This window comes from Gossypium hirsutum, chromosome D08 (assembly GCF_007990345.1).
Source record: "Gossypium hirsutum isolate 1008001.06 chromosome D08, Gossypium_hirsutum_v2.1, whole genome shotgun sequence".
NCBI classification, from domain to species: domain Eukaryota; kingdom Viridiplantae; phylum Streptophyta; class Magnoliopsida; order Malvales; family Malvaceae; genus Gossypium; species Gossypium hirsutum.
The window spans coordinates 54,006,201-54,030,200 of NC_053444.1; the positions used below are offsets into that span (position 1 = coordinate 54,006,201).

Below are 24,000 nucleotides of genomic sequence, written 5' to 3' on the forward strand. Positions count from 1 at the left end.
TAAATCAAGATCGAATAACTTAATTGAACCATTTAACTAAATGCAATTGCAATAAATTTGTATTGCAACTCGCAAGAGGAGCATACTATTTATTTATTTATATCATATTAGCTAATACTTATTTTCCTATAAATTGACCCAAGCCAAGCCAAGATTGTAGAACAAACTAGCATCATATTATATGACATTCGACATCACAGTAAGCTATCAGTTCGAGCCGGCAGGCGTTTGAAGAAACTGCTGGGCACAGATGGCAGCTTGCTCCGGAACCTGGGGTGCCGCAGATAATACAGGCCGCCAACCAGAGCCACCACTCTGAACGGGGTTGCATACAGCACCACTGCCGCACAAACACAAAACACAATAAAAAGGCTGGTGGCACGTGGATCTCTCCACCCCAGCAGCGACTCAAATCTCTCCCCTTGTGTTGCTATGTCACCTACGACAGTTTGAATCCTCCCCGCAACGCTCCGAAGCCGATCGTACCTCATTCTAATTACGTCATGTGGTCTACATGTTGGAAACGTGTCAAACTCTTCATCTAGCTCATCCGGATTCACTGACTCCGCCCATGAAAGCTTTGTATCCATGTGGGGTGGGTACCTTGGGCGGTACCTATAGTTCCATAGTCCCACTAGGAACATGTAGAAACATAGCGTCGGCAGAATCAACTCTGGATACCATACGAGGATCAGAAACAGAATATGGACTAGGACCGAGGTGATGGGGTTCTTCCAATAGCAAACACTGCCGAACCATTGACCAATGGCAACCATGCCAGACACGAGTGACATAATGCGGAAGAAATTAGCTTTGCTTCTTCTCATGCTCCACATGTGGGAATCCACATCTAACATATATTCCACCACCTCTTTTCTCAAAGGCGGTTCTGCTCGACCGAGCCGCCTTGCCACGATATTCATGGCTTGATATCTTAGATTATCTACCTGGTTAACTGTGAATGGATGTAAATAATGCATCTTAGGCAGCAAGGGTTGCCCATATATGTATATCATGTTAGCAAGTGACAGGGTAGTGAATCTAATTGCCAGTTGTAGCTCCCCCATTTTCTTCAATCCATGTGGGTGTAAGACCAGGAGTGGATAAGAATGTGTGTAAGTCCTATGAGCTTCTAGAGTTGATAGCCGAATCCGCACCTTTCCGATCCGTGCATCTCGTCCTGCATTGCTCCCACCGCCACTGTTACCGCCCAAGTGGCTGTTGTCGAAAACTCCCAGCGTGATCACCGTGCAAGGATCATAAACTTCCCACGTATATTGCTCGTTCCATCTAGGATTGAAAGTCTCCATAATGGTTCTGGTGCGGACCCACTTCTGGCCATACTTAGCCACACAATAAGCATCTGTACTCCCTCGGCCATCCTTCATTTTCATTGGGAGCAGCCCTTGTGCACCCAAAATGCCCACTTCTAGTATCCCAACTGGTTGCTTCCAAAGCTGTTTTGCTGTGGGCCTTTGATCACTAATGTACATTGTTGACTCATCAAGCACATGATATCCACCTTCAAGACAAACTCTCAGATGAATCCTACTAGAAAACTTGAGTTCTTTCCTCCTATCACCTTCCATGACACCAAAACCGTACTTCTCAAGATTGAACCACCGAGAATTCACTGGGCGGTGGTCTAGCCGCTTCTCGAACTCGTTGAGCGGAAGGCTTATCTTCCCCAATACATCTTCCTTCGAAGGGTGCACTCGATCCTCGACAGTGATTAAAAGCTGTTCCTCAAATGGCTCAGCCGTGACAAATACCAAATCCTCATTCCACAGCGGGTTTGGCGTCCGGGTGGGGCATATCTTGGTCCGCAGCACTTGGTTGCCTATCTGTGCTTTCACGAACACATCCGGGAGGCGACTTCTATCATTAGCCACCACATCCTGAGCTTCAATCACATTCACCCTCAGGTACCACAGCTTTGGCGACACATAAACCTTGGACCGGATGTTGAAAACACCCTCTCCATGGACAGAAGCAGCATCAGCGTGCCATGCCTCTGTAAATGCTTCATCAGCTTGTGTTCCCATCCAAACCGCAAGCATCACCTCACCCCTCACCTTGCCTTCACCACGCCTGTCTTCTAATCTGTACCATTGAGGAGCCAATGGGCTGTCGGGTGGGACTCTAGTTGGAACCTCGTTCAAATCGAAAACTACCCTTCCAACATAATCATCTCTGCCCGCCATTTCTTTATCCTTCACAAAAACTTCAAGTAACGAGGATTGAACACGGTCCTTAGAGAAAGCGAAAACTTGGTTCCATTCAGGGTTGGATTTCCGATCAAAGTGCTTGGTTCTTCCTTTGTAATTCCCCAGCTTTACTTCCACGTAAGGGTCGCAGCTTCCAGTTAGGGAACTGGGAGGAAGCTCTTTAGCTTTCACGACCCTGACGTAAAGATAGAACATCTGCTCCACAAGATCGTAAGTGCTTGTGAATCTATCACCACCATTCATCCAACCTCTTCCTCCGAAAGTACCGCCGTTAGGCCATCGCTCGCCCAGCTGGGGACTGGTGTCCTTGAGATTATAGTCCTCCTGGTGATTGCCAGGCAGCAGCGGGGCTTGTGCGTAGAGAGACTGCATACGTTTCTCCATTGGTAGGCCGGGTTTGCAATACTTGGCAGGTGCTGTTTATGTGAGAATTTAGCAAAGGGAGTAGATGATGAGTATGCAGTATGTGTTGCATCCAGGACCTGAATGACTAGCTTCATGCTCCTTTTGGCACTATTAAGTAAATAAACTTAAGTGTGTATGAGGCTGGTGCAAGAAGCCAAGTAAGTAGGTCCTCACAAGATATCTCAAACTCGATTGTGAAGCAAAGAACGTTGTAAGAAAGGAGAAGATCAAAAAAGATGGAATACTTAAAGATTCTCTTCTCGTTGAAGAAAGGAATGCATTGTTTGAGAAGATGAGTTTGGGTTCAGACTCGGTTGAGGAATTGCATGAAAATTAATCATATTATAAAGAAAAACAATATTCGCTTATCAACATTTAAATTAATTACTACATACATTACATTACAATACAAATATGCATTACTAGTGCTTGGCCCTCAAACAGATGTTAGTCTCTTATTCTTTTTCCCATATTCGCATAAACCTTACTAAGTAGTTCCCTCCCATGCCCCATGCAAATAATTATTTGGCAGTGAAAATCCAGGAGATGTATTTAAAAATTTTAAAAAACATGTCACGAATAAAAACTTTCCATAACTTATATATCAAAACTAAGCGGATTTTTTTTAGGAGGAAATTTAATTTTAATTTTTACAATAGTAAAAATGTAATTTCACCATTTGATAACTTATATCTTTATAATTTTTAAAGGATTAAATCAAAGTTTTATCATTTTTAAGGGGAGTTAAAGTACAATTTTACCTATACTAATTTAATATTTTAAAAAAATTAAAGAAATTAAATAGAAAATTTTTCATTTTAAGGGGCGCCGACCACTGCCAACTCTCTTGGCTATGCCCCTGAAAGTAATGCCTTACCATTTATCCATAGTTATTACACTATTAACAAATGGTTAAAGTTGAATTTTGATATCTCTATTTTTTAGATTATATAAAATAGTTAAACTTCAATTTCAATCCCGCTCAAATTTGAGATGTAATTTTTATATGGGATAAATTTCAAAATTATACATGAATTATGGTTTAACGCATGAACTTTGATTTTGTGTAATTTTGTAAATGAAATTTTGATTTGATCCGATTCTTGTAAATTATTAACACAATTATTGAAATAACATCATTTTATGTTTATATATTGCATACATAAATAATCATATTTATCCAATATAAAAATAAATTGATGTATTTATACTTTAAATGTGTATGATTAAATTAAAATTAAAGTTTCAAGTATACATTTGAACCACAATTAGAGTTTCACGTATATAATTACATCAAATTAAAGTTTATGTATACAATTGCACATTAAACCAAAATTCATGTATAATTTGGAGATTTATCTCATTTTACATTAGATCTTTCTTTTATGACACATGTCATAACTATTTTTCGTTTTTTTTTACATTATTAACTAAATGGTCAAATTTCAATTATGATCCATATAATTTTTTTTGGTCCCTACACAACACTCAAGTTTTAATTTTTTTTTACATAATTTAGAACCTCAATGTTAGTTTAAATATTTTATTATGATTAAAATGTTGATGTGAATTTTAAGAATTTTTAATATCATTGAAATTCTCTATTAAATTTAGGGCCATTACAATGTCATTTTTTGTCACATAGTTACGAAATTGAGTAAATATATTTTTTAATTTTAGAATATCTATTACTGAAGTTAACTGAAATTTTTTTAAACATTATTAACAACTTGACTTAAATTTTTTAGTTTGAAAAATATAGGCTAATTTTTTTAAAATAAAAATATAAAGATTAAATTTAAAATATACGAAAAATACATAAGGTAAAAATCATAGTGAGAAATAAAAATAAAAATAATAATAATAATAATAATAATCTCTAGTTTCCTTTGATTTCTGTGAATGTGGCAAATTGTGAAAATTTAATGAAATTTAGTAAAGTGAGGATTAGGGGCATTCCTTTCGTACGTGCACCGCTAACAGACAGACAATGCCTAAAGCTAAAAGATGAGGAAACGATGGGAGGGAGTTGAGACAGGCAAAAAGCTTAGATTAGATGGAGAGGGAAAGGGGTTTTGCAGGGATTAAACCTACCCAAGGGTGAAGATCTCATCAAGCAGGTTTCCTTTCGACCCATACTTTGCTTAAAGGTTGGTTTTTGCATTTATGTAAAGGTGTTTTTATATATACTTACACCAACCATTAAAAAAACATTGCTTAATATAATGAAGAAAGCATCAGTTAAAGAGTTAAAAAAAAACAAAACTAACTACTGTTTGACCTCCCATTTTCCCTATTCTAACTTTATCATTTTTCACTTGCTTTCCCAACTTGGGTGGCTGAGTGAAGTGAAGCAACAACATCTCCCCTCCTTTACACTTTCTTTCAACATTTCTTAAAATTACTTATGTTTTTATTTTAAAAATTAAAAATGCAATTTTTACAATTACTTTTTAATATATATATTCTTACGTTAACTCTCGTTATATGACTCACAAGACTCATACATTGACAGATGACAACTTACTTGGCAACTACCTCATCTTTACCTCGTAACTTCAAACTCCAACATAATTGACAAGTTTACATGGAAGAAATCAACCTACACCACTTCAGCCTCCAACTTGATATAAAAGTTATGTATTATTTTTATCTCCACCATTGTTAGTCTACCCCATTTTTCCTATTTCTATCTTCTTCTTTTCTTAGATATAAAAGGAAAGCTCTTCGTTGACTTAAACTTAGATTTCAGAAAGTATTGTAGAACATAAGCCCAAGCAACATCTAATCAATGTATAATATATATACTATGCTTGCATTAATTATGATTTTTTAATCGGATCAATGGTCAAACTGAACATTAATTTTTAATTTCAGCGTCAATTCAGTTTAAATTAAATAAATTATTAAAAAAATTTAAAACTCTATTTAACTATTCTTGGTTCAGAGCATTTTGCACTCCAATCAATTCAATGTATTGTGTGGACGTGATACATTAGTCAATTTCCCATCGACCAATCTGATTCCAAGCATATGTCACAGACTTAGATTTTTCGCTTTGCAATCCGTGCGGCTTTAGGTAATTCCTTCACTCAAAAACGCCTAAGTCGGCCTAACTCCAAACAATTGAGGATTCAACAGAATTCCTCCAAGGAACTAACACAAAGTGGAAGCAATTCAAAGATGAACGAAGAATAAAGCCACAGAAAAACTAAGAACATAAGAGAGAAGTTTTTGAGTGAATGCTCTAAAAAATTCTTATTACTCAAGAATGAAGTCTTTTACAATAAGGGGGAAATGCCTCTACTTATAGTTGAGTCTCCCCAAATTCAACAGTACAGATCAAAGTACATCAATGGCTAAGATGAAAAGCTATCTATAAATTAAATCTCTAAGACTACAAAATCATATCCAAGATTGCATATCTTTGAAGATTACGTTCTATATTTACCAAGCTTTGTAGATGGGCCTTCAACCTCTTCAAGCAACGGGTCAGTTCGATTGGGTCAAATAACTTCCCTTGAACTTGATGGATCACACAAGTGTGTCATGGTTGAAGGCTCCCATGTGCAACCCAAGACATTCTCCCCCACCTGTTCTAGCAACGCCCTCGTCACGTCCTCTATATGGAACTGATCTATCTTGCCTTAGAACTACTACAAGGCCTCGGCAAGTTTCCAACTTGCCTCGCTGTTAGGAAATCCCTTTCATCGAACTAAGTATTCATGCCTTGGCCGATAGTACTTTCGTCTAATCACACGGTCTGCCTTGATGCTTTCAACTTCACGATCGTAAGAGACCTTTACCTCCATTAATGTTCGTCCGAACTTGTCTCGATTTGGATCCTCTTGATCCTTATGGAATGACTTAAGCATACTTACATTGAACACTAGGTGGACTTTGAGCTTTGCAAGCAACTCAAGCTTGTAGGCCACCTTGTCTACTCTCTTCACAACTCGAAAGGGTCCCTCATACCGTTGCACAAGCCCCTTGTATAAACCATTATGTCGCAAAATTAAGTGTATTTTAGCAAGGACTGAATCAACAACCTGAAATTGCACATCCCTTCAATTCTGATCCACCCACTTCTTGTTGCGCTTACTTTCCTTGTGTATACAAGCTCTAGCTAAATCATTTTGCTCTTACCAATTCTTCGCAAATCGATAAGCTGCTGGATTTGGTCCCGAATAGCGAGTCGCAACAGCATTGGGTGTAAGTGGTTGTTGTCCCGTCACTATCTCGAACGGACTCTGATTCGTAGCCTCACTTTATTGCAAGTTGTAAGAAAATTAGGTTACATCCAACAACTTTGGCCAGTCTATTTGTGTAGCACTCACATAGTGCCGAGGATACGCCACCAACAACGCATTCACTTGTTTAATTTTCCCATCATTTTACGGATGCATGCTAGTGGAAAATTTCAAGTTTGAGCCCATTAACTTAAACAACTCCATCTAGAACTAGCCCGTGAATCACCCGTCTCAACCACCGATGATAGACTGTGGCACTCCCCAATATTTCACCACATGTCTAAGGAACAAATGAGTTGCTTTCTTAGCAAGGCACTCATTGGTCACTGGAATAAAAGTTCAATACTTTGAAAACATGTCCACCACAACAAAAATGCTTGCAAACCTATCAGATTTAGGCAAACCCATAATAAAGTCCATGAATACACTCTCCCATGGGCACTCCGGAATGGGCTAAAGGTTGTATCAAATCGGTAGGAGTTTTCAACTCAACTTTATCTTGTTGTCACACCAAACAAATTTTCGCATAGGTTTCCACATCATCACCCATGTGAGGCCAATAAAAACGATCTAGGAAAGGTTGCAATACCTTATTCATCAAGGTGTAAAATGTGGCTGGAGCATTCGTTAGCCCAAAGGGCATCACAAGAAACTCATAAGACTCATACCGAGTTACAAAAGTGGTCTTGGGCTTATCCTTTTCAGCTATTCTCACTTGGTGGTACCCCGATCGTAAATCTAACTTTGTAAACCATCTTGCGCTACCATGTTGATCGAACAAATATGCAATAAGGGGAACGAGATACATATTCTTCACAGTGATCTTGTTTATGGCCCAGTAATCGATGCACAATCTTAAAGAATCATCGTGCTTCTTTTGGAACAACACCGACACACTGAATGAGGCTTTAGATGTTCTAATTAACCTGAAATCTAAAACCTCATTCAACTGTTTCCGCAACTCCTCCAGTGGAGACATCTGATATGGGGCCCTAGCTGGCTGCTTACTATTGGGCATCAACTCGATCATGTGATCCACCTCTCTCTTAGGTGACAACTTTTTGGGTAATTTTACTGGCATCATGTCTTGAAAAGATTGTAGTAACTAGCCTACTTCCTTTGGGATTTCATTGACGGGTTTCACGGCTTCATCAACCTTTAAGATGACTAAATAGGAGACTTTATCTCTACATACTCCTTTAGCAAATTGGATTGTTGACAGTGTCTTTCCTTCCATGGTTTGAATAAAAAATCACCATGTAATTGCTAGAATGAAAAATATTTGCATTGATCTGTTCAAGTAAGCTTAATCCAACCACAAAATCATAATCACCAAGTAGTATTACCTTAATATTTTCTACCGGTCCACTTGCCAAGTTTAAATTCCACTCTTTTTGCTACTCTCGTTATTGGAACACGTTCCAAGTTTACCATTTTGATCCGACCCGAATCTTTCTCAATTTTGAGACCAAGTTCCCTCGTCATCTCTTCAGACATGAATAAATCTGATGCGTCAGTATCAACAAGAATATATAATCCTCTACTAGCCACGATGATGTCCACAAACATCAACCCATTACTCGTCCTGTCTTTGACACCACCCAATATTGCATTTAGATTTTCAATGTCTTGCTCGGCCTCCTTGCGCACCTCCACGGCATTGAAGGCAGCCTTTTTCGGACAATCCTTCATCTTGAATAGGCCTTGACAAATAAAGCACCTCAATAGCCCATTTTTCTCCCATGACTTGTCTTGCCTAGCTTTTGGGTCTTCGCCATTGTTTTTCGTTTTGCCTTTGTCCCCCCTGCCATTGCTATTGGGTTTGGATTTGGGCTTGGAAGACTCATGATTTTTGAACTTTCTTCCCCCAAACTCACAAAAATTCTCTGCCTCAACCATTGATGCGATAAGTTCAGTGATGCCTTAGCGACGCAACTCTTGCTTTGCCCACATTTTCAGTCCATCTTGGAATCAATAGAACGCTTCCTTCTCGTTTAAGTCTGAGATCTGAAGCATCAACTCGCTGAACATAATCTCGAACAGTGCCTTATTGCATAAGCCAATGTAACTTGGCCTGAGCCTCCTTCTCAACATGCTGTGGTAAAACTACTTCTTCAACTCTCATTAGAACTCCTCCCATGTTCCGACAGTTGTTCCTCTAGGTTTCTCATCCATGGACCTACGCCGCACCATAAAAGAGCAACATCAGTAAAATAAACCTTAGTAGCATCATCCTCGATACCCATCGCTCGAAATTCTAATTCCCACAGGAAGTTATCCACTTCTCTCACGGATCTAGCCCTCTTGAACTTCTCAGGTTTTGCAACATCCATATTATGTTGCTTCGGTCCTAAAGTCAACATCCCACTTCCCAAGGTAGCCTTATAGATAGTGAACTCCCCCTTGTGCTCAACAATCTCCTCCTTCATGGTCGTCACCATGGCCTCAAGAGCATTGTCGTTTACCGTCAAATTGTATGAAGTGGATCTGAGAGTCTCCCACACAAAGTCTTTAAAATCCTCCCTTATTGAGCTCAAATCCTCGATACGGCCCACAACCATTTCGAGTGTCTCCTTTATGTCCCCCACAAACTCTTTGAGATTGACCATCTAATTTTTCAAGCTCGACATCATGTTTTGTAACAGCTCATTTTCTGTAAAATTGGAATAGTTATTTCTGGACCACAAATCCAAGCCTAAAAAGAAAATTATTTTAATATTTTTTGTATGGTCTGCATTATGATAGGAAAGACATATGAAAATTTTGTTATGAAAATTTTACCGATTATATGTTTAATTCTATAGAAAAGACCAAATTGCATAAAATGCAAAAGTTGAATTCTAGTAGCTAGAGGGATTAAATAACAATGGAATTCAAAATTTGAGGTCCTTATAAGGAAAATAGATCGTTAAGAGTAGTTAGTAGATATTTATGATGATTCATCCATGAAAAATTAGAAAAAGAAAAGGACTAAATTGGAAATTGAAATAATTAAAGATGATAATAAATTAATATCATCTTATTTCATCAGCTTCCCCAAATTAAAAATACATGAAAACCCTAGTTAAGAGAAAGTGAGTTCAAGCAAGTTGTTTTGGTTCAATTAAGTATGAATTCTTATCTCGTTTTTAGTAATTTTTATATTTCCGAGATCGTAATAACCTAATCTATCTATTTTGGGGATCAATTTGTAAAGTTATCAAAGTATAAAATTTTTTCCATAGATGAGTATGTTGAAATTTTGAAATTCATGGTAGAAAACGAAAGGTTATTGATAGATAAACAACTTTTGTAAAGAAAATTTTTATGAAATTGTGATTTTAGGACTAAATTGAAAAGATGGAAAGTTTCTAAATTTTGTGAAATACATGGGCTGTAAATGTTATATAACAATTTTGGTTAGGCTTGGAATAATGATTAAATTGCATGAACTTCATTTTCCGAGCCTAGGGACGAAATTGGAATTAATCAAAAGTATAGGAGAAAAATGGTACTTTTGCCTAAGATGTAAATTGGATTGAATTGGATACGAAATGTGTTAAATTAGTGTTAAATTTATTTATATGGATCCGAAAAGATCAAATAAGGAGTTAGATCGAGGAAAACAAAAAGTATCAGATTAGTAGCCTACGAACACGAACAATTATCGAGGTAAGTTCGTGTAACTAAAATGTATGTTTATATGTTTAAATTGAATGTTATGATTGTGAAATGTATGATTTCCATGTATAAACATTAAACACATATCCAATAATGTCTGACAAGTGCTAAGTCCCGTTTGAATAAATGAAATTCGATGGATACAAGATTTTCCGTATTGGTTGTGGTCCTACATATGTTGCGGACACACCATAGCTCTTACGAGCATCCTGTTATAAGCCCTCTCGAGCTTCCCGTTACATGGTTTCTGCGAGCATCTTGATCGGTATTGATCGGTATTGACCCTGTATGTGTTGCGGTCATACCACAGCTCTTTGTGAGCGTCCTATTATATTATCAGTATGGATCTTGCATATAATACGGACATATCGTAGCTCTTTATGAGCGTCCTGATATAGGCTCTTTATGAGCTTCCTGATATGGCTCGCTTGACTTCCTGTTAAATGGCTATCCAGAACTCCCTGATAATAACTCTTCGAAATTACCTGTTAAGCTCAATGAGCTTCCTGTTTTAAACTCTTATGAGTTTCCTATTATAGCCCGAATAAGCTTCCTGTTATATGGCTCACATGAGTATCCTGTTATATGGCTCGAGAGAGTGCTTCCTGATTATGTGCCCTAATACTACCCCTAATTATGAGTTGACGGATTACAGTTTTGTACACTTCGAGTGTACTAAATGTGAATCCATCGATATTTCAAATAAGTTCAACGAGCAAAGTTGTAACATGGTTAAACTGAGCTTAAGATGATTTGTCATAGAAATGCACATGTTAAATGGAAATATGATATGAAAAACATATGTATATGAAAGTTATTACATGATGAGCTCATCCTTGATTCTTGATGTTTACATGTAATACATGACTAACAAGTTTCTTGAGATTATATGTGTTTAGGCAAGTTGCCAAATTTCTTTGGATGAATTTTGTATGCTTATCTTAAATGTAAATGATGGTATGTTTTGATGTATATGTGTATGAGACCATATTATGTTGATATGTGTTGTATGCTTGAATTGATATACTTATTAGGTATAAATATGCTTAAATGAATATCTGACCAATTTGGTAAGTTGGTCACTTGAAAATATGTGATGATATGTCATGCTTAAGAATTGGTTTTGGCTTGATTTAAATGGTTTGAATTGGTTGGTGAACATGTTTAAGTGTTTTTGTAGGTGGAAGGTAATTTGGGTGAGAAATAAGGTTTAAAAAATGACCTTATTTTGTCCACACGGGCAGAGACACGGGTATGTGTCTAAACCGTGTGTGACACACAGCTGTGTGCACGACATCTTAAAATTTGAGAAACAGAATGCTTCTAATTGATCACACGGGCAGAAACATGGGTGTGTGACTTAGCCGTGTGACCTCTGCAATTAATTTTCGAGAATTAAATTGTGCACACGGCCTAGCACACGGGCGTGTGGCTGGTCGTGTGACCCAAGCTAGAAAGTTACACGGGTATAGACACGGGCTGGGGCACGGCCGTGTGTCTCACATCGAATGCCCACACGGCCTGGGACACGGGCGTTTCACTTGGCTATGTGAGCCACACGGCCTAGACACACGGGCATGTGTCCCCTGCACCTAAGAAAAAAATTGAGATTTTGCGAAAAATTCTCTGAGTTCTCGATTTAGTCCCGACTTATTTCTAAAGCATAAATTGGGTATCGAGGGCCCATTCAAGGGACATTATGATTGAATATGTTTGATTTTGATTATGAATAGTAAATGATATGTGTAAACTATTTTTAAAATTATATACTCCGGTAATGCTTCGTAACCCTGTTCTGGTAACAGATATGGGTTAGGGGTGTTACATGTTCCTTGACCGACTAGCCTTCCTGGCCCTCCAACAGGTTTCCATTAGCTCAACATGTTCAATAATTTCTTTCAACATCTTTCTAGCTTGGATAGCAACTGTCATGGGCTTAGATTTTTGCCTTGCAATCCGTGCAACCTTAGGCAATTCCTTCACGCAAAAACGCCTAAGTCAGCCTAACTCCAAACAATTGAGGTTCAACAGAATTCCTCTAAGGAACCAATACAAAGATGAATAAAGATGAAAGAAGAACAAAGCCACAGAAAAGCTAAGAACACAAGAGAGAAGTTTTTGAGTGAATGCCCTCAAGAATTCTTATTACTCAAGAATGAACTCCTTTACAATGAGGGGAAAATGCCTCTATTTATAATTGAACCTCCCTAAATTCAATGGTATAGATAAAAGTACATCAACGACTAAGATTAAAAGTCATCTACAAATTAAATCTCTAAGATTACAGAATCATATCTTCTAAGATTTACATATCATATCTAATCTTGCATATCTTCGGAGATTACGTTCCATATTTGCCAAGTTTTGTAGATAGACCTTTAATCTCTCCAAACAATGAGTCAGTCCAATTGGGCTAACTGACCTCTCTTGAACTTGATGGATCACACAAGTGTGCCATGGTTCTAGGCTTTCATATGCAACCCATGACACATAGATGCATATGATGCTTGAGGAAGGGCTTGATTCGGTCATTAGAAAATGGGGCAACACTTAAAAAGAACCCAAAAAAGAGAAGATACTTTTTTGTGGGTTTTGCAAGTATGAGTTTAAATTGGACCATAAAGCTCTTGTAGGATTAAGTTAAAAGGCGTTTTGCTGTCAAAAGCTTTAGAATTTGTGTGCAATTAATACGGCTTTGCATTTGTACGTAAGAGAAATAGTGCCTACCTATGATAATATTTTATATTGGGAGAGCCTGAAATAGGAAACTCATACTTTATAAGGGATCCAAATATTTAAACATCATTAATGGATGATAAAGGACAAAGGACATGAAAAAATTTGTTAAAACCACTTTCTATTATTCTTGGGTTTATTTAAAAAATTATTATGTTTTGGTTTTATTTCTTCTTTTTAAATAATCTTTTTTCTTAACTATTATTAATTTATATTTTTAATATATAGCCAATTCATAAAATTAAATAAATCCGTAATGTTCAACTTATTGGAATTTTCCAACTAGAAGTTGACTTCGCATTATTTTTATTTTATAGAGAAAAAGTAAGCAAAGCCTAAACAACAGCAGAAGGCATCCTTGGCAATGAAATGGCCACCATATTAGCAAACAGTAGCTGGCTTTTACTAGGGTTCATGAATGTTATAATTATTCCGCACAGCTCAGATGGAATAACTCAACTACATCCATTTCACACAACCACGGGATTCGTTCTCAATCTCCCAACTCTCTTCTTTATTCAAAACGAGGCTATGTGACCTTGAAACCCGCATGCTGCCCCTTGTATAATATAAATAAAAAGATTCACATTACTTTTCTATGCCACTCATCTTATCCCTCCCACTTACATATATATCACTCTGAATTTCTACACTATATATCCCAAAAGAAGCAGAGACACGTGACAATAAGGGAGATTTCTACAAGGAAGAAAATCTTTATTATTAATAAATATACATGTATAATGATGAGGTACCTATATTCAACGACTTAAAAAATATATATTCTTAAAGAATCAAAGAATTATATACTATACTTACTCTCATTATATGTGAACATCTATGTTGCCTTTGAAACGTTACATACATATGCAAGCAGGATGGTATATGCAAAGACCGGAATACGATACGCTTGCAGAAAAGCTTGTGAGGGCTGCGGTCCTTCTTGAAATGGCGCTCCCAACAATCATCAGTGCCTGAAAAATCATTATTCTCCATTTTCAAAGGGCTCGTATTCGGGGAAGCACCGAGAAATTTGGATTCTCAATGAAGACTCTTGCAATGTTAGCTATCGGGTTGGAAGCTTTCTGTATCAAATGGAGTGGGAATGTGCATCATTGCACATACATTCTGGAACCGGATACTTGGTTACATCCCTTCCAGCTTTGCTGGTCCTGAGTTCTGGTTGTCCCAAAGATTCATGGTGTAATTCTTTTATGATCCTGTTGAACTCTGCTTCGGGCATTGAGGAGTTCAGAAAATAAGGAAGCATATGTCTTTTATTTGGAGTTATATACTTTTTGTGTCCTGAAAACGCTCTCTGTCCCTGTATAATAACCAACAACATAAGACATTATAACTCAATATTCAATGTGAAAAGAAGGGGGGGGGGGAACCAAAGCACAAAAACTGCAAGCAACTCGGGTACCTGAATAGCGTGGCCCATATTTCCACCATGGGATGGCATGAAAACATCACTTTTCTCAGAAACTATATAGTCAATGGCTGCCATAAAAGAAGCCTTCTTAGCAAATGGTTCAAGTTCGCCAGGCAATGCAAGATCATCTTTATTGTAAAAATGGGGAAATTCTTTGGTTAAAGGTGACAAGGCTTCTTTCCCACCCAGTGGTTGTCCCCCAGCCCAGTATATTTTTGCAGTCTTTGGAGCCCCCAAAGCTTTAAGCAGCCTAAAGCATACAACGACAGAAGACTGTTCAGTACAAAATAGGCAACAATTTGAGCATATAGTGTTGCATAACTTTGCCCAAGAGAACTAACTCTTACCTAGTCACTTCAATAGCATTCAAGGGGCAGAGTCCCGCAAGCTTCCGCTCATGGAATGTCATGTTTGATCTCGCAGTAAGAAGCTCAGGGCGTCTTCTCCTTTCGCTTTGGATTAACTCATCATATTCTTTACTCAAGCCAGGAAGGCAGCCAGTCCTCACCCATACATCCTTCTCCATACGAAGATGAAGAGCAAGGTAGGGTCCTTTACTCTGCATTTTCTGAGCCAGCTTGTTACCAAGTTCAAGGATTGATGGAGCAAATTTTAAAGCTTGAAATGCCACCTGATTTTAAACAATGAAAAATTAGATTCTTCAAAGCTCAGAATCGTATATGATTCGAAGAGAAACAACTATCCATCAACATAACTTAGTAAAGAACAGAGTGAATGATGTACCTTGCAGCGAAGCTTTTGAAGATCAGACGGAAGATCCTTAGAGAGCCTCGAATCCAAACCTCGTAAAAGCAAAACTCCTTCCCTATTTATCTATTGCAAAAAGGGAATCATATTAACAGGTGCAGATTAAAAGGAAAAATGAAGAGAAAATTGACAACTAGTTCATACTCAACGTGTGCAACTTATCTAACTGAGTTTAACAAGACATTATTAATCATTACTAATCCCATTGGCTAATACAATGTGACATAGCTCTACCATCCATTTAACGACAAAAAATCTAATATTAGGCCAAGTGACTAACATTGACAATACCAAACATGAGCTTAGTGGACCCAAAAGCTAAGATGAAATTGTTTCAAAAACTGCAATAACTGATAATGGCTTATCATCTAAGGACATTTACTCAAGTTTTAAAGATACCATAAAACTGAAAAGGATTGTATACCCGCTTTAGATAACGTGAACGAATCCATTGAGGGGAGACGTGGAGTGGAGTCCGTTTCTCCTCTACCGGCCTTGTCATTACATGGGTAGAAGGTAATGAAGATACTATACGAACATCATTGGCAAGAACACTCTTGAAATGAGCCAAATCGAATATATCAGAAAATTCACTGCAAGGATGAAATGTAAAACAGTTTATTAACACTACAATTTATGAAAAGCTTGAGTCGGGGGGGGTACCCAAAGCATGAATTGGTTTTATTTTAATTTTGTTTACCTTTCATCACCCCAGATGACATTGACTTGCAAGATGGGAACGACCAAAGCAGCCCCAAGAATCCTAGCGATGACAACGGCGTCAACGATTTGGTTCCTTTGCTGACTTATGCCACCGGAAACAACCACCAACAAGTACTTGCTCCGGTCCTTAACCATGACCTCGCTTGTTCTTCGATACTCGGCACTGAAGTCCAAACACGGCCGGTAACCCATCCCATCAGGCTGCTTCCAAAACTCGGCTATTTCCGAGGGTGAATCATGAGCGGGTTGACCGAGATTATTAGCATTAGCAACCAAGGCGTCGTGTTTTTGAGCAACGCTGTCAGTGTTTGATTGAGTTTGGAGACATGGGTTGGGGTAAGGAGAGAATGGGATCAAAGTATCAATATTCCAGCCCAATCTCAACATGCCAACAAGGCCGAAGAGGAAGAGAGCGAACAACCAGACCCTTGGGCTTCTGCATGAGTGTTTGTAGACGGAAAAGAAGCTGTTGGTGTTATTCCTCTTGGGGGAAACCAGGAGGGACTGGAGAGAAGAGGAGGAGAGAGAGTTGATTATCTGAGACGGAACGGAAATGTAAGATAGCTTCTTGGCGTTGCATACGTTCTTCGATTTTGCCATTAAAATAAAAATAAAAGTTGTTATTGTTCCTTTTACTGTTTATTAAAGAAGAATAAACATAAGTGGAAATGGAGATGAAGAGGAAGAAGAAGAAGGAGAAGAAGAATGGGCGGCGGGAACGCGTAGGCCGAGTCTTAAAAAGGGGAGAAAATGAAAGAGGATGGGTTGACAGGCAGGCAGCCTGGAATTGTTGAACTGAGGGTATCTTTTATTGAAGGAATTGATCTTTTGGAAAATTATTTCTAATTTTTTTAGCATTTGATTGGCGTTTCATTTGGAAAATGAACTCCAAAACAAGGGAAAATGGGTTACATTTTAGGAAAATGTCTTACCCTTTCAATTTCCGTAAGATATTTTCCGTTCTCTCCTCTCTATCGCCTCCTTTATTTTTTCCTTCGTTTCCAGTAGAAAATTGTTTCTATTTATCAATTTTCCAGTAATTTGTTTTTTTTAATTATTTAATACTTATTTTTTTAACACAATTACAAATAATTTATTTGATATTAATTTTTTTTAATTTATAACGATTAATATGTGGCTTAATAATTGAGTATTATTATAAATAAATCATTGCAATATATGTAAAAATAATATAAAATATAAAAATTTATTAATATATATTAATATATGTAAAAATAACTTTTTCGAAAAATATTTCCAAGAAATCTGCCAAACAGTCGAAAATATTTTACACAGATTCAATAAAACACCAGAAAATATTTTTCAGTAAACCATTTTACAGAAAAGTAAAATATTTTCCCAAAATTATTTTACGAAAAATATTTTACTGACAATCAAACAGACCCTGAGTTTTTATTTTGGACTTTTATTAGCCCCCGGTTCAATTGCATCATTATATTTATTAAGAACCTGGAACGAAGTTGGGTTGGGAGGGTGGGTGGGTAATTCTTCACGCTTTCAATTTTATTTTTACGACTATTGCCAAACCTATTTTGCTATTCAACATCCATTATTTTTATTTTTAAATTCCTCTAACATTTAATTTTCGCATTTTATTCTTCTTAAATTTTCGTTTTTATCAAATCACCAAAAATAATATAAAATTTAATATTTTTTAACTGTGTTAATATTGTATATATGTGGATTATCATGTGAATAACAAGTTAATGTTTAATTAATTTTTTAAAATTTAAAAATTATATATTTATAATTTTAAAAATTAAATAAATATTTACATGATAATTTGTGTATGTCACATCAGTAAAATTAATAAATTTATCTATTTTGGAATGATTTATTAGAAAATTATAAATTTAAGAATTAATTAAATAAATAAATAAGTCGATTGAAATTTAACTCAATTCATATAGTATTATTGTTAATGCAAGAAGTGACGAATTCGAGTATATTAAAACAAATATTTATGGGTTGAAATTTTTTTTAAATAATTTTAAGTATTGTGTAAAAAAAATAAGTGGATTAAAAATGAAAAGAAAAAAAAGGAGTGGGCTGGGTGTTTGGGCATATTGAAAACTGAAACCCAATAATTGATAGGTCATAGCTTAGCTGGCCAGGCTGTTCCAGTAAACAAAATTTGTTTATTTATTTGCAGTAAGTCCGCATGTGAGCTGCTGCCTCTGCCCTATTTCCCTCTTTTATGTTTTATCTTCTTCTTACAAAAAAACAATCAATAAACAATAAGACAGCCTGTTTGGTTCTTTGTTTTCTTATTGCTTTTTCTTTTCTATGTTTCAAGTTTCATTCTTCAATCTTCAATCTTCATATTTAATTATTAATTTCCGAGTTACGAGCAAAAAGCAATACCCTTAAGCAAAGCCAACTCTGATTAGCCAGCTGGTACGCACCACTGCCCACGCTGGCAGTTTTGCCACGTACATATGAATGAGACTTCTCACTATCTGACACGTGGGTCTCTTTCTTTTCGAGATGTGGACCCACCGCTTCAACTTTACGTACTGGGTTTAGCCTCCACTAATTTAAGGTTTTTACAAAAACAAAGAGATAGAAAAGATGAGTATGACTTTGATAGTTAAGTGAGTATAATACAAATGTTGGAAATTAATATAGTTTGGATCCAACTATACCCATTTAACTCACACCGAAAGATAAGAGAAAAGAATTCCCAATCATGAGTTGAATCGAAAGTGGAAGTAGCTTAGCTTAGAAGAGATAACAGGATACATTAGTGTATGGGTAGAATAAGCAAGAAATAAGGATTTTTTATTTTATTTTAGGATGTTTAGGCGGTTGCCACGAGAGCAGGGCGAGAGATGTGAGGTGGTCCCATTGGCCAGGCTGAGGCGTAGGCATAGGCGCCAGCTGTTTAGCCTGCCACTTAGTGCTGTTCCTTTCTTGCACTCTGAATCTGATCACTCATTGGTGTATCGATTCTCAAGTATAAATCCACTTTCATATTTCAAATTCAAATATTCAAATCATCATATTCGCGCACTCCACTTTCCTCTGTTAATTTCTATTTGGCTTTTTGGTTTTTAGGAATTTCATTTTTCTTCTCATTGTTTGTTCGTACAAATATTCAATCCATGTCTCAATCTCATCCTTCCTTAATCAAACCCCCCCCCCAAACAAATTATTTTTTAAATTTTTATATATTATTCAAAATAAAATTTCAAAAGTTAAAAAAAAATGTATATCATTCAAGTGTAAATAAATATAGGAGTAACAATTTCATATAGAATAAAACTATTACAATACAAAAAGAGTCCAAATTTCAATATAAAAACAATTATTAAATTTAGAACTTAACTTAAATAAAAAAATTCAAATCTCAATATAAAAAATTATCAAATTTAAATCCTAACTAAAAATTAAATTATCATTACAGGCCCAATTTAAATTATAAATTAATTAATTGAATTAAAAATTACACGCGACAAAAGCTTGTAATAAAACTTAAAAATTCAGGCATTTTAATTACATACGGTGAATTTTGAGACACTCAGAGAGTCAAAACCTAAAGTCTCTACTCTCTACCAACTAAGTCAAAGTCTCATGACAAAATTTTCTTTTTATCTATTTTTAGAATATTATAATATTTTACTTTTTTTAATTTACTTTTCAATTATTTCACATAATAAATGAGGTGATAATGTTGATACGCCATTTTTACCATGTGCTGCCTTCCTATTGAAAACTGCTTTGCCATGTCATAGTTGTCAATGGCACCAATTAGCTGGACAAAACAAAACTTTACATAGTTTTCGTAGGTATGTATTAATAAAATATTTTATTAATAAAATGATAAATAACTTTAAACATAATATTTTAAAAATATATTTTTTCAAAGTTATTTTTAATAATTTTAATAATTTATTATTTTTGAATTAAATTAAACGTTATGCATGGCACGTATGTAGTTTAGCTTTTTCTAATATTAGAATATAAAATTTAAAAAAGATACAATAATTCCAGGTATTTTAATTTTACAACATACTCATTTTTAAATACTATTTTAAAAATGATTTTAAAAAAAAAGCAACATTAAATATCCTTTAAAAGGGTAATCATACTATTACAATATTTATTTAACTTAACATGTGATTTTAAGAAAAATATATTTTTAATATGGAAAGTATGGTTAAAAGTCAAAATGGCAAAACACACGCTTTAATATTTAAACAATATTTTTAACTAACATAATATAACCGCGTAATATAATAAAAATAATATTTTGTTTAATTTTTAAAAAACATGTTTTTTTAAACTTGACACTTGTCAACATGGTATCACATGAAAGGTCAATTTTTTTAGAGTGAACACATATTTCTTACAACCTTATAATATATATTAGTTTCTTTTTATCAGTACAATGCACACACAGGTACATTGTATATATTAATAAAAATAAAAAAATCTCAATATATAATAATTTAAAATATTTATATTTAAATATCATTGTAGGAAAATTGACATGTATACTTGTAATGAATAAAATAAATTTTATTTGAAAATTTTAAAATATCATTGCAAATAACTTCAATTTAACGACTAAAAATAAATGTTTGATAAACAAAATTTATTATTAATAAATTTATAAAATATAGAAATAGGATTCAAAAATTGCGTAGAAAATTTAAACTCAAAATTAAATTGAAAAACGTAAAAAAATATTTTAATTAATATAATTTTTAATAGAATAATTTGTACGTTTTGAATTTCATTAAAAATAGTTTTGTAAAACGGTACTAAGTAGAACTATTTTGAATTATAAAAAAAATTGTTTTAGACATGTTTTTTTAAAAATAAATATTAAACGTGATTTTAATTTTATTTAAAATGAAATTAATAAAAGTGTATTAAATTAAAAAATAATCTTGACAATACATGTAACATTCATTTAAAGTGTCAATGTTGTTATTTTAAACTATCCACATCATATTGATTCTAGAACTTGTAATATATATATATATGATACTATTACATCATATTTTATTTTAATTTTTAAAAACATGCTTTTTAACATGAAATGATGTTAAATGTCTAATTTTTTAGACTGTGAATATAAATCTTTCTTAAGAAGTTGTAATAATATATATATATATATTATGTGCTCATCTTGTGTAAGAAAAAGATCATCTTCTAATGAGAGTCACTACCGAACTAGTGATCATGAAAGTCGAACTGAAAATTATTTATCGTGAGAAAAATAAGAATTTTACTCTTAATTTATAAGTAATGAGTATGTAATTAAGGGTTCCATTCATGAAAATGGAATATAATATATATGCATGATTTTGGCATGCCACATAATATAAATTACATTATTTAAACTTTATTAATAATACAACCTAAATAAGAACTACTTACCAACGGCAACCATATTAAATTTGTTTACTAAAATAGGTTCTCGGTTCAATTTGTTTACTTTTCTTTTCCTTAGCTGTTCATTTGGTTTATAGTCAACCACTATTGGCGTAAGCAAAAGGATTTGAGATTCTTTTTTTTTTTATTAGTTATACGAAAAAAGAAACTAAACTATTTCGTGTGCATCCAAAATTGCTTAAAATAATCAACGGTTAATATATTATATAAAATTTTTAAGGCAAACAAACGGCCCCTAACAAAGTTACCCATCGAAAAGCGAATTGCAGTCTCCTAGCATGGCTGCGGTGCCGCCAAAGGGGCACTAAGTTATTTGCTTTCACCACACAAGTGTGAGATGGTGAGAGATCAATCGAATGTCGATAAGGTGTCATTTTGAGCTAAACTCTTAATACAATGGAGCAACGATGAGAGTCCTTCAGAAATGATGGATTATGATATGGAGGTTGTTGATGATGAGGTCCTGATCAAAGTAATAGATGGAGTGCTTGCAATTACATTTTCGGAACGGAACCATACTATTATGGCCAAAAGCATGCCGGAACATGTTAGAATTGTTGGATTTAATGTTATTTTGAAAAAGATTTATGTTTTTTGAAAATTGGTTCCGACGAAGCTAAAAATTAATTATTATTTAGTCAAAATTTAATTGGGCAGATGACTATACCAACATCTTCTCAGAAGGTCCATGGAATCTAAGTCTTAAAATTATACAAATGTCATGCAAGGCTTCAAAATTATACAGATAATCTAATCCTAATTAATAGTATAAATGAAATGATAAATTTAATTAAAATGACAGGCAAAGAGAATTTGTTTTCAACAAGAGAATGTGAGTCTAGGACATTGAAGGTATGCATCATGGCATTATTAAGGAGGATTCCTAAAATTAATTTAGTTTTGCATCATTTCTAATTCTTTTATATATATTTAAGTCGTAGGTCGTAAAATGATTATTGAATTAATGATTGTTAAATATATATTGAGAAAAATATATTGTTAATTGTCAAAACTTTTATATTTATTGGAGAATCAATTTATATATGAAAAAAATATAAAAATAATTTATACCCATAACCATAAAACTTGATCTTTTTTCTCCATTATTGAGAAAAGATATATATGAGTACGTAATATATAAATGTAGGGTAGACGTGCAAGCATGTTAATTTCACGATATATTATGGAAGAAAAACATTACAATTTGGCGAATAAGCTTAAGTATGTCAATTTGGGACTGGGAAAAAGTTATCTAGATTTACATTCTTTCAAATAAGCTCAATCCCTACCACCATCTTCCTTGTCTCTAATCAAGACAAACATATAGAGAGAATTCAAGCCTGGGTTTAATATTAGAAGATTTAAACAAGATAATTGGGTTAGGAGAACAATAATTGCAGATTATGGGGTCTAAAACCATTAGTTTTAGTTGGCTACAAAAGAAAATTTCTGGAACCCTTGAGCTGCTCCTGAAATGGGTAGCACAAGTCAATTGCAATTATGATGGAATGGTGATTAGGGTGGTGGTGGTTGTCTTATCATTTTCGCTTGTAATTTGGTTAGCGACTAACAACTCTTGAAATTTTATTCTTTTCATTACTAACTCGGGTTTCTTAATGTATATCATTGTAATACAAGCTGCTAAATGAAGTAAAATAATATATAGGGTAGGTACAATTAATATATTGATCATTACTTGAGTTCAACTAATACCCTCTTGCTTATATTTTTTATTCTTTCTTTGGTGTACCACTTGCATGTAGAGGTGGCAAAAAATTCTTCATTCAATATGTTTTCATTTTATAGGGGTGACTTCAAATTTTATCATTTTGGTCGGGCCTTGCCAACCCCACTACTGCCTCAATATATTTACTAAAATGCCTCCCTTTTAATTTTTATAACTTTTTTTTATGTTTTTTAATTCTGATTTCATAATTTTATAAGAATTTATAACATTTTATAAACTTATTTTATTATAATTATTTTATAATTACTATTTAATTTTAATTCTTAAAAATAAAATATTATTTAGAATTTCAAGACAAGTCGAAACCAAATAGAAGAAATTATTTTAGAATTATGTCAGGTTTAAATTAAAAATGATTTTTTTTCAAATATTTGAATCAAATTTTAATCTTAAAGTCATTGTTATTAAAAAGGAATTTATATGAATACCACTTTCAACTTAAAATTAACCTCAAACTGAGTATTAAAAAAAAAAAAAAAACTACCCCACCCTGTTACCATCCCCGCTTACACTCTACTGCCAATGACAACGCCATGACCTGGTTGGAGATCAAGGCACAGGTTAAATTTTGCAGAGATTAAGAAAGAGGCAGCAAACCACCCACAACCACAAACGTATTTTTTT

General features: G+C 34.6%; 2 protein-coding genes across 3 annotated transcripts; both read right to left on the minus strand.

Moving 5' to 3' along the window:
- Positions 1-15: 15 nt before the first annotated feature.
- Positions 16-2,836, minus strand: LOC107900725 (FT-interacting protein 1). Its single transcript, XM_016826424.2, has one exon. It carries the CDS (start codon positions 2,610-2,612, stop codon positions 195-197), a length of 2,418 nt encoding a protein of 805 aa, XP_016681913.2. The 5' UTR covers positions 2,613-2,836; the 3' UTR covers positions 16-194.
- A 10,936-nt stretch (positions 2,837-13,772) lies between these two features.
- LOC107900723 (O-fucosyltransferase 20) lies at positions 13,773-17,044 on the minus strand. Of its 2 annotated transcripts, XR_005916864.1 has the most exons (7): positions 16,183-17,044; positions 15,907-16,075; positions 15,459-15,548; positions 15,062-15,345; positions 14,706-14,964; positions 14,099-14,603; positions 13,773-13,978 (listed from the first exon to the last, which is right to left on the minus strand). XR_005916864.1 is itself a non-coding variant. In XM_016826420.2 (6 exons), exons 1-6 carry the CDS (start codon positions 16,803-16,805, stop codon positions 14,370-14,372), a joined length of 1,659 nt encoding a protein of 552 aa, XP_016681909.1. In that variant the 5' UTR covers positions 16,806-17,044; the 3' UTR covers positions 13,773-14,369. The 2 variants fall into 2 exon arrangements, 1 of the variants encoding a protein (XP_016681909.1); XM_016826420.2 differs by having other exon boundaries at positions 13,773-14,603.
- Positions 17,045-24,000: the final 6,956 nt, after the last annotated feature.